Source organism: Vollenhovia emeryi, unplaced genomic scaffold, assembly GCF_000949405.1.
Source record: "Vollenhovia emeryi isolate VEMERY1.0 unplaced genomic scaffold, V.emery_V1.0 DF939341.1, whole genome shotgun sequence".
Lineage (NCBI taxonomy): Eukaryota > Metazoa > Arthropoda > Insecta > Hymenoptera > Formicidae > Vollenhovia > Vollenhovia emeryi.
In genome coordinates, this window is record NW_011967025.1 from 112,772 (window position 1) to 130,070 (window position 17,299).

Below are 17,299 nucleotides of genomic sequence, written 5' to 3' on the forward strand. Positions count from 1 at the left end.
TGTAACAATCTGGTCAAAAAATATAGTAGAAACCTTAGGGTTAATTAAGTTCATACACCACACCAAGAAAAAAAGTAATAATTAGAAAATATAAGATAATCAACAGTTTACTGTAAAATAAAAAGCTAATACTACTTAAACACACGCTAAAAATTATGGTGATTTTTTGATGGGTTGTAAAGGGTATAAAAACACTAAAATTGATCATTTTTTTGAAATAAAAATGATCAATTTGTAAATGTCGCTTGTATCGAGGATTAGAAGCATGCTATCAAAAATAGTAATACATTATGTATAAATAAGATGTTAAATTTACTGGCAAATAAGTAAAGTATTCATATAAATATAGCTAACCTAATATAGATCTACTGAAGCAAGTTTATGATTATATTAAGTAATTCGAGTTGTCATGCTGTATTCGGTATTGAACTAGAGTTTTACATTGAAGGAATAGAAAAAGAATATTTATTTCTGAGTAGCATCAAAAACAAAATAGCATCTCTTGAATTTTCTTGCGAGAAGGAGAATTCTACACATCAATATGAGATAAAAAGTGGTTGTTATACGAACTCTGACAATTTAATTAAGCATTTTGAGTTAGCGAAACAATTACTTACTGAAACAGCACAAAAACTTGGCGGGAATGTTTCTTTTAAAGCAAAGCCTTATTTGGATAGAGCAGGCAGTGCATTAAATGTGCATGTTAATCTCGTGAATTCAAATAACGATAACTTATTTTATATCAATGAGCAAAAGTATAGTGATTATTTGATTCATAGTATTGGTGGATTATGTGCAATGATGAAAAAACATATGTTGTTTTTTGCTCCAAATGATGATTCATATTTAAGATTTCAGTACCCGGATATTCATACTCCAACTACAATTAGTTGGGGAGTAAATAACAGAACTGCTGCGATAAGAATTCCCTATTTTGGCAACGATTCCAAAAGATGCCGCCTAGAGCACCGTGTTCCTGGAGCAGACTGTAACCTTGAAAAAGTACTCACAGCAATAATTGAAGGTATAGTTTTTGGTATAGAGAACAAAACTGCTCCACCAAATAGAGTGTATGGCATTGCATCTGATTCTCAATATAAGATGGAGAGCTTAATACAACAACTACATGTTAAACCCTAACCCGTTAAGCCCCTTTGCTGGCCGTTCATCATTATTTTTATTTACCCCATGCTGTAATAGCCACTCTGCAGGAGATAGTTTTCTCTCAGGTTTAGATTCTATACTAATATTTGCACTTGGTCTTTCAGGAAGTGGATTACCAAGCGCATCCATGTGTTTAGGTAAAGGTTCCATAACAATATTTGTAGCACTAGAAACGGAATGACTATCTTTAGTATCAGCGCTTTTAGAAAGTGAATTACCTTTGAAATCCATATGTTCAGGTAGTCCATTTTTCATTTTTTCTTCTGCTCTTTTCCTTATTATTTCTTCTTCTAGCTCAGTTTCAGTTCTTTTTGGTTCTTTTTCGGATATTTCCGTATCTTTTTCTTTACCTTCATCAACACTGCTATACCCTTCATCTTCTGAAACTTTATCTCCTGAAACACCAGTAATTTCAGCAGGCTGTTCTTTTTTAGTTCTTATTTTACGAATCAGCGAAAGTAATAAGTAAGTGACTACAGCAGCAGCAACTATAATGGCTATCTTTGCGGCAATGTGAATTGCTGTTAAAAATATTAAAGCTGATAAAGCCCCAGCTAGTACAGACACAATAACTTTATTTTTGCCTTTTGTTATATTTAGAATTGCCACCATAATAACCTCTCAAATACTGTTCTAGAATTATTATACAGAAATTTTCTTATACTTGCAACTTTGCGAAAATTTTAATTATTTGCGTAAAGTTTTAAAACTATACAAGGATTAATTAATATGCAATGTATCTCGACTATAATATTGTACAAACGCACATATTCAGTTAACATTCAACATGCAGAGCTTACTCATAGAGCGAAACAGGGCGGTGGTATTATTACTTATAGTAATTTTTATCTTCGGTTCATACGTTTATGTAAAAATGCCAAGGGAAAGTAACCCTGATATACAGATTCCTATAATCAGCGTGTTTGTTGGACTTCCTGGGATTTCTGCTCAAGATAGTGAAAAGCTATTAGTGCTTCCTATAGAAAATGAACTAAGATCCATCGAAGGTGTAAGAGAATTGAGAGCTTTTGCAACTAATGATGGTGCTCATATGATACTCGAATTTGGAACAGAGTATGATAATAAAGAAGTGCTCGATAATGTCCGTTCAAAGCTTTCAAACATAAAATCGAAGTTACCTGTTGAAGCGGAATCTGCGATAATCAATGAAATAAACTTGAGCTTATTTCCGATACTCATGTCGGCTTAATTGGTAATTTACCAGAAAGAGCCTTAACTGAAATAGCACGCAAGCTAAAGAAAGAAATAGAATCTCTGCCAAATATTCTCAAAGTTGAAGTGGCGGGTATGCGTAAAGAAACAGTGGAAGTTATAATTGAGCCCACAGTTCTAACAAAATATAACATTCAATCAAACGAAATATTCCAAGCTATATCAAGCAATAATAGACTAGTGGGAGCTGGGTCACTGGAAAACGATACCGGTAAATATTCGATTAAAATATCAGGGTTATTAAAAGATATAGAAGACATTATGAATATTCCTATTAGATCTCAAGGCGATGCAGTTTTGAGAATCAAAGATATAGCAAAAGTATATCCTAGGTTTGAGGACCACCAAGGATTTGCTCGCATTAATGGATTACCTAGTGTCGTGCTAGAAATTTCAAAACGTAACGGAAAAAACATAATAGACACAGTAAATCAAGTAAAATACTTAATGGATAAGGCAAAAGATCAATTACCTGAAAATTTAAAAGTGGTGTACTTAAATGACCAGTCAAAAAACGTCCGCGATGTGCTTGATGACTTGGAAAACGGCATAATATTTGCTGTGTTGTTAATATTGATCATAATGATGCTTTCTATGGGAACAAGGATTGCTATTCTTGTGTCACTCTCGATACCAGGTTCCTTTTTCATTGGGATAATAGCTCTTTACTTTATGGGCATAACCTTAAATATCGTTGTGCTCTTCAGTTTAATTATGGCTGTTGGCATGCTGGTTGATGATGCAATTGTGATTAGCGAATATGCCGATAGAAAGATGATCTGCGGAATGGACAAAGTAGAAGCCTTTCACACTTCAGTTCGTGATATGTTTTATCCAGTTCTATCATCAACGTTAACTAAATTAGCAGTATTTTTTCCTTTATTATTCTGGCCTGATACTGTTGGTAAATTCATGCAGTACATACCAATTACAATAATTCTAACTTTAACTGGATCGCTCATTATGGCTTTGGTTTTTATACCAACACTTGGTGCAATATTTGGCAAGCCTTCGATAACTTCAAAAAAAGAAATAAAAAAAATGAGTGCTATAGAAAGTGGTGAGATAAAAAATGCTGGACCTATAATAAGAGCTTACACACGCATGTTAGAGAAGGTTTTAGATCATCCTAAAAAATTCATATGTGCTACTGTATTCGTCCTGTTTTCATTTAGTGTGCTGTACTTTACCTTTGGTCCTGGAGTGAAGTTTTTTCCGAAAATGGATTCAGATAATATTTTAATCAGTGTTAAAGCAAAAGAAAGCTTATCAGCTAAAGAACGAGATCTGATACTCAAAGAAGTGGAAGAACGCATTTTGAGCGTTGAAAAAGAAATTCATGTTTCTTATGCTAGATCAGGAGCATTTTCAGACAACGTTATTGCCAGAATTCAACTAGAACTTATGGATTGGCGCTTCAGGCGCAAAGCTAAGCACATATTAAACGATATAAGAAGCAGTGTGCAAGACATGAAAGGAATAATGATTAATGTTCAAGAGGAAAAGTTAGGACCGTCGGCTGACAAGCCAATACAAATTAACCTCAGCGGAAGTGCATCCAATCTGAATCTAGCAGCAGATAAAATTCTAAAAATTATGGACCAACCTTCATCCGGGTTTATAAATATTCAAGATAGCAGATCAGCACCTGAAATAGAGTGGAATATGAGTGTTGATAAGAGTAAGGCTACAAGTTCTGGAGTAAGTGTTGCAACCATTGGCGATTTTATAAAGATGGTTACAAATGGAGTGTTGATTGGAAAATATAGACCAAATAACACGGATGAAGAAATCGATATTGTACTCCGTTTCCCCAGAAGGGACCGCAACATGAAAACTATAGATAATCTTTTTATCAATACAGTTAATGGCCCGTATCCTATGAGCAACATAGTAAAATATGCTCCCGAAAAAAAGGTAAACAAACTAAATAGGATTGATGGATTACGTACAGTGACAATTTCCGCTGATGTGGATACGGGCTATCTTGTTAATGAAAGAGTAAAGTTCATCCAGAATTCTATTGCCCAGAATTGGGACAAGGGAGTAAAAATTGATTTTAAAGGCGACAAAGAAGATCAACAAAAATCAGGAACATTTTTGTTAAAGGCTTTTATATTAGCAATTACACTAATGATATTGGTATTAGTGACACAGTTTAATAATGTATACCATACATTTATCGTAATGACAGCAGTGTTTTTATCCACAACATGTGTGTTTTTTGTTTTCTTTCTTATCCAACAAGTTTTCGTAGTTGTTATGTGTGGAGTGGGGATAATTGCTTTGGCAGGAATTATAGTGAATAATAACATACTATTGCTTGATGCCTTTCATCACCAAATTAAGGTACACGAAAATGACATCAAGCGATGTGTAATAAACGCTGCAATTTCTCGCGTGAGGCCAATATTGCTTACCGTTGCAACCACAGTTCTTGGTTTAATACCGATGATTACCAGGTTAAATATCAATTTTTTTACGCTACAAATCATATATGATGCTCCATCAAGCCAGTGGTGGGTTGACATTTCAACAACCATAGCAAGTGGAATATTGGCTGCAACGGTCTTAACTTTATTCTTTACTCCTGCGTTGCTTGTCATACAAAGACATGAAAAAACTTGACTTAAATTAGCAATCATTTAACATTTAAGATAGCGTTCTTTGCCCGTTGAAGCTATAATTATAACTAATTACATTGGATTTATTTATTATGATTGCTAATCGTAAAAGCAGTGTTAAGCAGAAAAGTAACAAGAATAACATAGTTGGAAGCCTTGATGTAATAAAAACAGCAGGAGAACTTTCACTTCAAAAAGGTTTAGATTTTAATGTTGTAATAAAGGCACTAGAAAGTGCTATAGAAGCAGTGGCTTATCAAAAATATGGTAGCAAAAGTAAAATTGTAGTTAATATAGATAGAAATACAGGCAAAGTTACTTCATACAGAAAACTAAAAGTTATTGATGACGAATCCGATGGAGAAAAGAATACTGAGTATGAATCAATTACGCTGACACAAGCTAAATTAATAAAAGGAGATGCAAAAGTTGGAGATACTGTTAGTGAATTGCTCTCTCTTAACACTGATCTTGCTTCAGCAAGGATTGCCCAGCAAAAGATTGCTCAAATAATTAAAGATGAAGAGTCAAAAAAGCAATATGAGGAATTTAAAGATAAGGTGGGAGAAATAAGGTATGGTATTGTTAAACAAGTAGAATATTCAGATCTTATTATAGACATAAATGGCACTAGGGCATATCTTCCATTGCGAAATTTGACCGGTGGTGAATCATTTCGTGAAGGCGATAAGGTTAAAACTTACATACAGACCGTTAAGCGCTCTGATGATGGACGTCAAATTATTCTTTCTAGGACTCATGAAGGCTTTTTAGAGGCATTATTAAATCAAGAAATACCAGAAATTGCTGACGGGTTAGTAACAATTAAAGGTATAGCTAGAGACGCCGGCTCAAGGTCTAAGGTTGCTGTTTTCTCTCCTGACAAGAACATCGATCCAGTAGGTGCTTGTGTTGGAGTTAAGGGAGATAGAATAAAAACTATTATACACGAATTAAATGGTGAAAAAATTGACGTTATAAATTACTCCTCAGATTTGGGTCAATTTGTTATTAAAGCCATTACTCCTGCAGAAGTATCGAAGGTTATTATTGATGAAAATGAAAATTGCATAGAGTTAATAGTTGCTGAAGATCAATTGAGTTTAGCTATAGGAAAAAAGGGCCAGAATGTAAGATTAGCTTCAGAGCTTGTTGGATGGAAAATTGAGATATTAAGCACTCAGCAGGAATCAGAAAGGCGAAGTAAAGAACTTAGTCAATGTTCAGCTTTATTTGCTGAAGCTTTAAACTTAGAAGAGATTATGGGTCAGCTATTGGTAACAGAAGGTTTTTCAAGCGTAGAAGATATATCCAGCGCTTCAATCAAAGAGCTTGCTTCAATAGAGGGCTTTAATGAGGATATTGCAAACGAACTTCATAATAGAGCAAACAAGTATCTGAAAGCAGAAAATGATAGAAAAATAGAAGAGCTAAAAAGTCTGGGTATGGAAGATGATGTAATCAATTTAACTTTATCAATAGACAATAAAATTGCTCTTAGTAAACATGATATTAAGACTTTAGAGGACATAGCAGATTTATCAAGTTATGAGTTTTGCAGCATACTCTCTTCCTCAGCTGATAGTAAAGAAAATCTAAAAGATACAGTAGACTCAATAATCATAGAAGCACGTAAAAAGCTTGGGTTAATATAATAAAATAATATGAATAATGAAGATATCAGTAATAAAAAATTAACGCTCCAAGGCTTAAGCAAGCTTAAATTAGACCTCAATTTAAACTCTTCAGCTAGCCCAAGTACTGGAGCTACAATAGTAAAAAAAAGAAGAAAAAAATCTCATGATGCAGAAGAACATAATTTATTTGACGAGAGTAAATTAAGTTCTTTAACAGAGAAAGAACAAATCTTCCGCATTAATGCTGTGCAGAATGCTGCTTTGCTGAAAGAAAGAAATCAGAGAGAAGAAAAAGAGAAAACAGCAAAAGAAGACAGCAATAAAGAGATTGACGAGAAAAATGAAGCGGACACTTTATCTAAAGAAATAAATAAGAAAGTTTTAAGTAATACTCACTTAGTTGAACTAAGAGAAGATAATATTGACTATGAGGGCGACAATAAAAAGTCTTCCAAAGTCAACAAAGATATATATTCTAAGCATTCTAAACTGGTAATTGCACATGCAATAGATGAAAAAACTGAACAACCCCCTGTATTTAAGCAAAGATTTGGTATAAGAAGTAAAAAGTCAAAGTTTACTAAGGGTAAAAATATATCAAGAGAAGTTATTATACCAGACAAAATAACTATCAGGGAGTTATCTATTCGTATGGCAGAAGATAGCAAGAGTGTGCTAAAAATGTTCAAAGAAGAAGTCGGTGAGAGTTATAGAGTGGATGATTTGGTAGATCCAGATATAGCATCTGAAATAGTGGAAAAATTTAGTCATACGGCTAAACGAGTGAGCGATACCAACAGAGAAAAGGATTTATTTTTTATAGAAGGCAGAGAAAGCCTGCCTAAAAAACCTAAACCACCAATCGTCACTTTTATGGGACACGTCGATCATGGTAAAACCTCATTGCTCGATGCATTTCGTGAATCTAATGTTGCAGAAAGAGAGTCAGGTGGCATAACTCAACACATAGGTGCTTATCAAATAACGACAAAAGATAAGCAAAAAATTACTTTTATTGATACACCAGGACATGAAGCGTTCACTGCGATGCGTGCATGTGGTGCCAATATTACTAATATAGTTGTAATAGTAGTTGCAGCTGACGATGGAATCATGAAACAAACAGTTGAAGCAATAAATCATGCAAAAGCAGCAAATGTTTCTATTATAGTTGCTATTAATAAAATTGATAAATCTGAGCCTGGTGATGTAGAAAAAATAATTAATAGTTTGCCTCAATATGATCTCATCTCTGAAGAGCTTGGTGGTGATATTATGATTGTGCCAGTATCAGCAAAAAAGAAAACTAACTTAGATAAACTAGAAGAGGCGATTTTGTTAATCGCTGAATTAATGAAGCTAGAAGCAATAGAAGATTGTCGAGCACTTGGATGGGTAATAGAATCCAAGATAGATAAAGCGAAAGGAATATCAGCTACATTGATAGTTGAGGAAGGAACGTTAAAGATTGGTGATATATTGGTAGTTGGTACAACATACAGCAAAGTACGTAGTATGGTTAATCACCTTGGTCAAAGAGAAAAAGCAGCACTACCCTCCGCTCCAATTGAAATTACTGGTCTAAATGGTGTGCCAAATGCTGGAGATAAATTTGTTGTTGTAAATTCTGAAAAGCAGGCGCGTGAAATTGTTGAATACAGGCTAGAGTTGATCAAGAAAAAGAAAGAAGATTCAGACGACAATAATTTAGATATATTCAGTCGTAATAACAGTGGAACAGAAGAACTATCTGTAGTTTTAAAGTGCGATGTAACTGGTTCTATTGAAGCAGTATCAAGTTCAATTGATAAACTCGGTAAAGACCAAGTGAAATTAAATATCCTACACAAAGCAGTAGGAGGGATAACAGATTCAGATGTGCTGCTTGCAGGAGCATCAAGTGCAGTAATTTTAGCTTTTAATGTAAAAGTGGACTCAAAAATAAGGGACTTGGCAAAACAAAAAGGTGTAGAAATACATACTTATAACATAATATACGAGCTCATTGACGACATGAGAATGTATTTAACTAAAATGTTAAAGCCTGTTACACGAGAGGTTCGTGTTGGTTCTGCATCTGTGAAGCAAATATTTAACGTATCTAAAGCTGGTAATATCATTGGATGTTACGTAAGTGATGGAGTCATAAGAAAAGATTCTTTAATTAAGGTAGTGCGTGGTGGCAAATTGGTGCATGAAAGAAAGTTAAAAGCACTACGTAGATTTAAAGACGATGTTAAAGAAGTAGGTGTAAACTTTGAATGCGGAGTGTCACTAGAGGGTAATATCGATATTAAAGTTGGAGATATTTTGGAAGCTTATCAATTAGTGCAAGAAGAAAGGGTGTTATAGTAGATGGATATGAAAAAGGAAATTAGAAACCTAAAAATAGCATCAGTATTGCATAGAGCAATATCAAGAGTCCTAATGGAAGGTAAGGTGTTCAATAAAAATGTAGCGGTATCTGACGTAAAATTAAGTAAAGATTTGAAAAAAGCAGATGTATATATTGTGTTATCTTCATTGAATATCCAAGTAGCTGACTACTCAGATTTAGAAAAAAGTACATGGATTTCAGCATCCCGCACTGGAGATCCTTCTGAGAATAATTGTGATATTAACACTGTTATTAATGAAATGAACCAATCTGCATGGTCAATACGTAAATCTATATTGTGTTATGTTGATTTGCGATTTATACCTGAGTTAGTTTTCAAGCCTGATTTAGCGTTCGATAATTTTGTTAATGTAAGCAAAATATTACATAATCACACTTAATTAATGTATTTCAACCATTGCTTTTCATTAATGAGATTGCACAGTTTAACAGGTTTGTGGCTTGTGCTATTTCCCAGTTTGAGCGGTATTCTTTTAGCCTCAACTTCTCTATCGTATCAGGCTCTTTTTCTCCTTGTTTTGTTCACTATAGGCGCATTTTTAATGAGACCTGCAGGGTGCATAATCAATGACATTTTCGATAGGGAAATAGATGCACATGTTGAACGAACAAAATATAGGCCACTTGCAAGTGGTGCATTAAACATAAAGCAGGCTTTGGTTTTACTCTCACTGCTACTATCTATCGCTTTGGTAATTTTATTGTTAACTAATAAAACCACACTCATACTTGGAATAATCTCAATGTGTATGATAGCTACTTACCCTTTATTAAAGCGGTATGTTTGGTGGCCACAATTGTTCTTAGGGTTTACCTTCAATATGGGATCGCTCATGGGCTCAGCAGCAATAATAAACCAGATCAGTATAGAATCCTTGCTGTTTTATATAGGATGCGTCTTTTGGACACTTAGCTATGACACCATATACGCTCACCAAGATAAAAAAGATGATGAAAAACTCGGAATGAAATCTACCGCATTATATTTTGGTGATACAACAAAATCTTGGTTGAAAAGATTTTATTTAATATCTCTTATGACGTGGCTATATGCTGGTATCTTATCATCATTAAATAACATCTTTTATATTGCTCTACTTGCTGTAGGGTTCATATTTCACCGCCAATACACAAATTTCAATCCTGACGATCCCAGTCAATGCATGTCCATATTTAAAAATAATTCCTACGTAGGGTTGCTTCTCTTTTTTGGCATCCTTTTAGATAGAATTATCACCTAGGTCTCAAGAGTTTTGGCTCTAATGAAGTCAATAAACTCAAGTAGCCCGCAGAAACGAAAAAACTTACTTGACAAGCTTCGCCAGCCCCCTTATCATGGTATTGAAGGTATTCAGTTATCTTCATCTGTGCAGATTAAGCAGCAAGAAAACAACGTAGTTGGCGTCTTATTTTTAATTTTTTGCACTATGTGCACCTTATGTCTTCACAACATTTCTGGGTTTTTACCTATATAAGCTGAAACGCGCTTATAAGTCGTTTAAGACAGTATAGTACGCCAATTTGCAGGATTAGAGAGTGACAACTAGCTAACGCGGGGTTTCTTTTGCCTTTTTTTCTGCTTAGTAAATTTCTTAAACATTTAAACTAAGGTGAGTTGCGTTTAAAAGCAGCTAAATTGCAGTGTTTAAGATTTAAAAAACGCCAAATACTGAAAATAGACAATGACCAGGGCTTCTTTTGCCTTTTTTTTATTTGGTAAATTTCTTAATGTTTGTAGCTAAACGACAACCGTCATCCCGCTACTTGTTAGCGGGATCTATGCTGGGAGATACCGCGAATGAATCGCGGTATGACGGTTCGTGGCGGTATGAAGGTTAAGCAATTCGTCATCCCGCTGCTTGTTAGCGGCTAAGAGATACCGCGGCGGTATGACGGTTCGCGGTGGCATGACGAAGTTTCGTCATTCTGCTACTTGTTAGCGGGATCTATGCTGGGAGATACCGCGAATGAATCGCGGTATGACGGTTCGTGGCGGTATGATGATAAGCTCGTCATCCCGCTACGTGCTAGCGGCTAAGAGATACTGCGGCGGTATTACGTAGGGAAACCTTTCTTGAGTTAGCTACAGCAGCTTGCAAACCATTCAGAAAAGGGAAGACAAAACTATAAAAAACCATAGGAGCCAGATGGTTTTTAGCTAAAGTCAAAATTTTCTGCCATAACATGAGCCCACCACTAAGCAGCAGAAGACCTTGCATGACCTCCAAAAAATGCTTTTACTCCTTCAAGATAAGTAGGTGGTACTGGAGGAATTTCTATACCATCTATAACAGCGCTTACTGCTTCTTTTACATCATCGCTTGTAATTAACTCTTTTAATTTATGCTTTATAGGGCCTCTTCCAACATCTTGCCCATACCTATTGTAATAATCCACATATAATTCATTAAAGACAGATTGTTTTGCTTCTTCTATCAGTTTACTGATGTTGCTTTTTATTTGAGGATCCATATCACCATCAGAATAAAAATTATCAAAATTGTCCTTTAAAACTGTAATTTTTTTATTGTTACAGCTTCTCAGGAATTTTTCTGTAATGCTTGGCATTCTCTCATACACTTGAGCGTTTACCTCAACTGTAAAGTTATTTTTAGCTTCAAGACAACTGAGTGAATAAATAATACGATTAAACATTCCAAGATGACATGCACCATTTCCTTCTTGTAAACGCATTAGTAACATGCATTTTAGAAAATCTGTATCTAACTTTTGATCCTTAGCTGCAGTCAAAACTAAATTTGCAGCTTGCGTGAGAGTAAGGCTAGTTTTTGATTCCCTATAAGCTGCTCCATTAGAGCCATTAAAGTTAAGGTAAAGTTTTAATTGCTCTTTTTGCTCAGTTGTAAGCTGATCTGAATTATTTATGTAGTCTTCAAACTCTTTATTGAGTACATTTGGTTGAGCTCCAAATTTCTGTTTTAACTCTTGAGCGCATTGGAGAATACTATGTTCAAAACTACTCGTGTGAACACTCTGACTACTAGTGCCCACGTCACTTACATTAAACAAAAAGCTAAGTTGCTTTACATTCAAACCCAAAGGTGAGAAGAGCTTTATCAATGGATATTTTATTAACTCGAGGAGTGCTACTGGAATTAATAATATAGTATTGATAAGCACTAAACATATTCTAGCACCTATTGCTCTACTATTTGATAACATTCTGCTGAGCTCTGATACCTTCGATGCACAGTACAAAAATGGTAATTGAATGCAATATATTAAATATATAGAGAAAAACAAAATTTTATCTTTCAACCTTATTGTTGGGTCATTATATACTTCAGAAAAAATGCTATCATCACTATTTTCATTTTTGAAAGATTGATAGCTGCTTGTAATCTTTTCTGTAAAAACAGAACAGAGCTTATGCAGTCCGTAGCACAAAACGCAAGTGGCAAGTAAAACTGCAAGTGTTCCAAAAACAGCTAACACCTCACTTGAAGTTTTGGCAAGAAGGAATGTATAAAGCGCATCAATAAAGATCTCAAGTAAGTAGTCAAATAAAATAATTGCTCCAATAGCAGAAACAAATAGTAAAGAATACCCACAAACAACCAAAAATGTTTTTAACCTTGGATTCATAACCCCCTCTTAATAATCTGTTAACATAATCTATTTTAGAAATAAATTGAGAAAAATGCAATTTTTTATAAAGATCGATTGAAATTTCTGAGCTTCAATTATATTCTTAATCTATTTAGATAAAAATTATTGTGTCAAATAAAATAGGTTTTTGGGCTATTTTTGCCTTAGTGATTAGTAGTCAAATTGGCTCTGGAATTTTTATGCTTCCTATTAGCCTTGCTCCATATGGCGCTTATAGCCTTATAAGCTGGGTGATATCAGGGCTTGGTGCTATATCTCTTGCTTTGGTTTTTGCCTTACTCTGCGCAAAATTTCCAGAAACGGGTGGTCCTCACGTTTATGTAAAGCATGCTTTTGGCCCCACTGCAGCTTTTTTTGTTGGTTGGACATATTGGGTGATTTCATGGGTTAGCACGGCAGCAGTAATCGTTGCAAGTATTGGCTATCTGACTTCGCTTTTTCATGGAGATATTCAAGATATACGCTTATTTTTAGAAATACTATTATTTACGATCATTACACTAATAAATTTAAGAGGTGTCACTGCTGCTGGATGTGTTGAGCTTTTATTGATGACTGTCAAAATTACCGCACTGCTTGCTATACCAGTAACAGCGTTGTTTTTCTTTGATAGGAATAATTTTATCATAAGTGAGGAAATATCAACCCTCACGATGTCTCAAGTCCTTGCTCGCTCTACACTACTCACTCTATGGTGTTTTATTGGCCTTGAATCAGCAACAGCACCTGCAGGATCAGTAAACGATCCAGCCAAGACTATACCAAGAGCCATAGTGCTTGGCACAATCTCTGTTGCAGTTATATATTTCATTAATAGCCTTGCAATCATGGGATTGATAAACGGCAATGATCTAGTTAATTCAAAAGCGCCGTATGTTGATGCAATAAAAATTATGTTTCCTGGTAATTGGCATTTGATCATTTCTATTGTTGCTTTTATTGTTTGTGTTGGCAGTTTAAATGCTTGGGTACTAGCTAGTGGACAAGTGGCCCTTGGCCTTGCAGAAGATAAACTGATGCCACAGTTCTTTGCTAAAAGAAACAAGCACGGTTCTCCTTTCTGGGGCATAACAATCAGCTCCGTTGGCACTTCAGTTCTACTAATTCTCACTTCAAGCAACAATTTTGCTAAACAGATCACATCAATTATCGACTTTTCTGTAGTTTCATTTTTGTTTGTCTACCTTGCATGCAGTCTTGCTTTTCTCAAGGTTATTATAAAGGAGAAAAACTATTACAAATTTTTAATTGGCAGTATAGCAACAACCTTTTGCTGCTGGGTAATATTTGAAACTTCCGTGAATACCTTGCTGATCGCAAGCTTATTCACCGCAAGTGGCGTACCTCTTTATTTATTTTGGTATCGCAGAGTTTCTGTATAGCAAATGTTATAGCTAGAGATAATTTTTAAATGATTGATATTTATGGATCACGACTTTGCTTGTTGTCCACTTGTTCAACATTACCCTTCTCAAGTTTACTATCTACTTCTTTTGCATGTGCATCATCTACACTAATCTCATCTTTTATCTTACTGGAGTGACCTGTTTGCGATTTTTCATATGCTTCTATGTTGTCATATATAGGGTTACTGATGATTTCTATTTTTTCAGATGTGAAAATCCTTGCTAAAAATCTCTCTATTATTGGTATTGATCTTAAGAAATCTCTTAGCTTTGAAGATTCTTGTCTTTTATTTAGGAACTGTTGGTCTATTTTAAGGTTTTTTACACCATATTTTTTATCATCAAAATTTATTGCAGGCTTTCTTTTTTTCGAAAGAACATTTTGAGCCTTTAATCCATTGGTCCTTTCAGGCTCTTGAGGTGTAGACATTGCAGGTTTAACCTTAGTTTCATCGTATTCTTTATTCATCTTTCACTTTATTATGTAATATTACTAATATTGCATAATAATAGCTAAATTACAATTAATTGCAAGGTAAAAATATTAAAACAATTGTAAATTTTGTCAGTCAAAATATAATAGAACTTTAAAGTTAGAGGTTCATCTATATGGGATACAAAATTGCTGTTATTGGAGCAACCGGAAGAGTAGGGCGTGAGGTATTAAGCACGCTTGCTGAGTTTCAAGATGAGGCAATAGATTCTGTAATTGCACTTGCATCGAAAAAATCAGAAGGGAAGAAGGTGAGTTTTGGTGACAAAGAGTTAACAGTTTTATGCCTTGAGAATTATGACTTCGTTGGAACTAATATAGCCATTTTCTGTGCTGGATATCATGTTTCTGAAAAGTATGTACCAATTGCAACACAGGCTGGATGCATCGTAATAGATAACAGTTCCCATTTTAGAATGAAAGAGGGTGTGCCGCTCATTATTCCAGAGATTAATAAAGAAAAAATTATGGAATATAAAAACCATAACATAATATCCAACCCAAACTGTACTACAATACAGATGTTGCTAGTACTACATCTATTACACCAGAAAGCAAAAATAAAGAGAATCGTTGCTTCAACTTATCAATCAACTTCTGGCGCAGGCAAAGCAGCAATGGATGAGCTCTATGACCAGACAAAAAAAACCTTCATGAATGAGACTAAAAAGCCCGAGATATTTCCGAAACAAATAGCGTTTAATTGCATTCCCCATATAGGGAAATTCATGGAGAATGGTTCTACAGAAGAGGAATGGAAAATGCAAGAGGAGACAAAAAAAATTTTAGAGGAAGATATAAAAGTTACTGCAACTTGTGTAAGAGTACCCGTCTTTATCGGTCACGCTATGGCAGTAAATGTAGAATTTGATCAACATATCACTGAAGAACAAGCTCGTGAAGTGCTAAGTGAAGCCGAAGATAGTGGAGTTTTAGTTTACAACAGGCGTGAAGACGGTGAATACATCACTCAAATTGATGTTGTACAGGAAAATGCTGTATATGTATCGCGTATTAGAAGAGACAATACTGTTGAATACGGATTAAATATGTGGATAGTGGCTGATAATCTGCGCAAAGGCGCAGCATTAAATATAGTGCAGATTCTTGAGATTCTAATAAGAGAGACTCAATAACTTAAATCTATATTGACATGTCCCATTTTACGCTTACCTCTAACCTCTTTTTTCCCATATATGGTTAAACTAGCTTTTTCGTTGCTCAAATAGTTATGAGAATCATATATATCATTACCTATTATATTTTTCGTCATACAAGGAAAGCGTAACACTACTTCCTGCATAGGTAGCCCGCATATTATCCTAACCAGCTGTTCAAATTGACTAACGTTACATGCATCCAAGCTCCAGTGGCAAGAATTGTGAGGTCTTGGAGCTAGTTCATTAACTAACAACTCGTTATCTTTAGTAACAAAAAATTCAATAGCCAGAATTCCTATTACATCGAGCGCATTTGCTATTTTCTTTGCAGCTCGTTGTACCTCTTGAGTTAATTTGCTATCTATTTTAGCTGGCACTGTTGAAGTATCAAGTATTCCATCAACGTGGTAATTTTCTGCTATAGGAAAAAAAGCTACTTTACCGTTTTTATCTCTTGCAACGACTATTGAAACCTCTTTCAGTAAATCAACACTTGCTTCAAATATGTACTCTGTATTCCAATCAAAGGAAGCAAATTGCTTCACTTCAGAATCATTTTCAAGCACATATTGCCCTTTTCCATCATAACCCATTTCTGTTGTTTTCAGCCTTGTTGGATAGCCAAAAGCTCTACTACTTTCTAATAGCTCATTATAATTTTGTATACTTTTATATTCAGCAGTTTTTATACTCAAGCTTCTAATGAAATCTTTCTCCCTAAGCCTATTTTGCGCAATGTGTAACGCTTTTTTACCCGGATAAAAATTTACATCGATATCAATTGCACTACATGGAATATTTTCAGACTCAATAGTGACCAAATCCACACTCTGTGCAAAAGATTCAAGCGCTTTCTTATCAGAGAAATCTGCTATTGTGAAATCATCAGCAACAGAGCAAGCCGGATCGTCCTTAGCACTGGCAAAAACATGTGTTTTTTGTCCAAGTTTTGTTGCAGCGATAGCAGTCATTTTACCTAATTGTCCACCACCTATTATTCCTATTACTTTTTTGCTAAGCGCATCTGGTTCGTTCATACTATAAATTGATATTTCCTAATTAAAGTATACTTGAAAAATCTATGAAAAAAGTATATAATTAAAATACTATCTTTTTATCATGAATATTCTATAATGATAGAGTACACACTAACTACCAACTTTGTTGAAGTCACAGTTTTACCAATTTATATTGAAGAGCAATCCATTCCTTATGAAAATTGCTATGTATGGATGTATAACGTTAAGATAAAAAACAAAAGCCAATCAACTATTCAATTATTAAGTCGTCATTGGCAAATAATAGATTATAAGGGAAAAATAAATGAAATTGCCGGAGTTGGTGTTATCGGAGAACAACCTGTGATAAAATCTGGAGAGGTATTTAAATACACAAGTGGAACATACTTAAATGCACCGTCAGGAGTAATGCAGGGTAAGTATGAATTTCTGAATGAAGAAAGCATAAAAATTTTTGAGGTTATGATACCACCCTTTTCTTTGGATAGTCCATACGTCAAAACTAGACCCCATTAACTATCAAAATAGTTTATTT

General features: G+C 34.6%; 2 protein-coding genes across 2 annotated transcripts; one reads left to right on the top strand and one right to left on the bottom strand.

The window, feature by feature from the left end:
* Nucleotides 1–14,701: 14,701 nt before the first annotated feature.
* Nucleotides 14,702–15,677, top strand: LOC105558488. Its single transcript, XM_012006188.1, has 2 exons — nucleotides 14,702–15,583; nucleotides 15,645–15,677. Exons 1-2 carry the CDS (start codon nucleotides 14,702–14,704, stop codon nucleotides 15,675–15,677), a joined length of 915 nt encoding a protein of 304 aa, XP_011861578.1.
* A 37-nt stretch (nucleotides 15,678–15,714) lies between these two features.
* LOC105558489 (bifunctional purine synthesis protein purC/E-like) lies at nucleotides 15,715–16,782 on the bottom strand. Its single transcript, XM_012006189.1, has one exon. The coding sequence runs from the start codon at nucleotides 16,780–16,782 to the stop codon at nucleotides 15,715–15,717; it is 1,068 nt and encodes a 355-aa protein (XP_011861579.1).
* Nucleotides 16,783–17,299: the final 517 nt, after the last annotated feature.

Coding starts and splice junctions, on each gene's coding strand:
- LOC105558488 (XM_012006188.1), top strand. CDS start 14,702: ATGGGATACAAAATTGCTGTTATTGGAGCAACCGGAAGAGTAGGGCGT. Junction 15,584..15,644: donor ATGTTGTACAGGAAAATGCT/GTATATGTATCG, acceptor ATATGTGGATAG/TGGCTGATAATCTGCGCAAA.
- LOC105558489 (XM_012006189.1), bottom strand. CDS start 16,782: ATGAACGAACCAGATGCGCTTAGCAAAAAAGTAATAGGAATAATAGGT.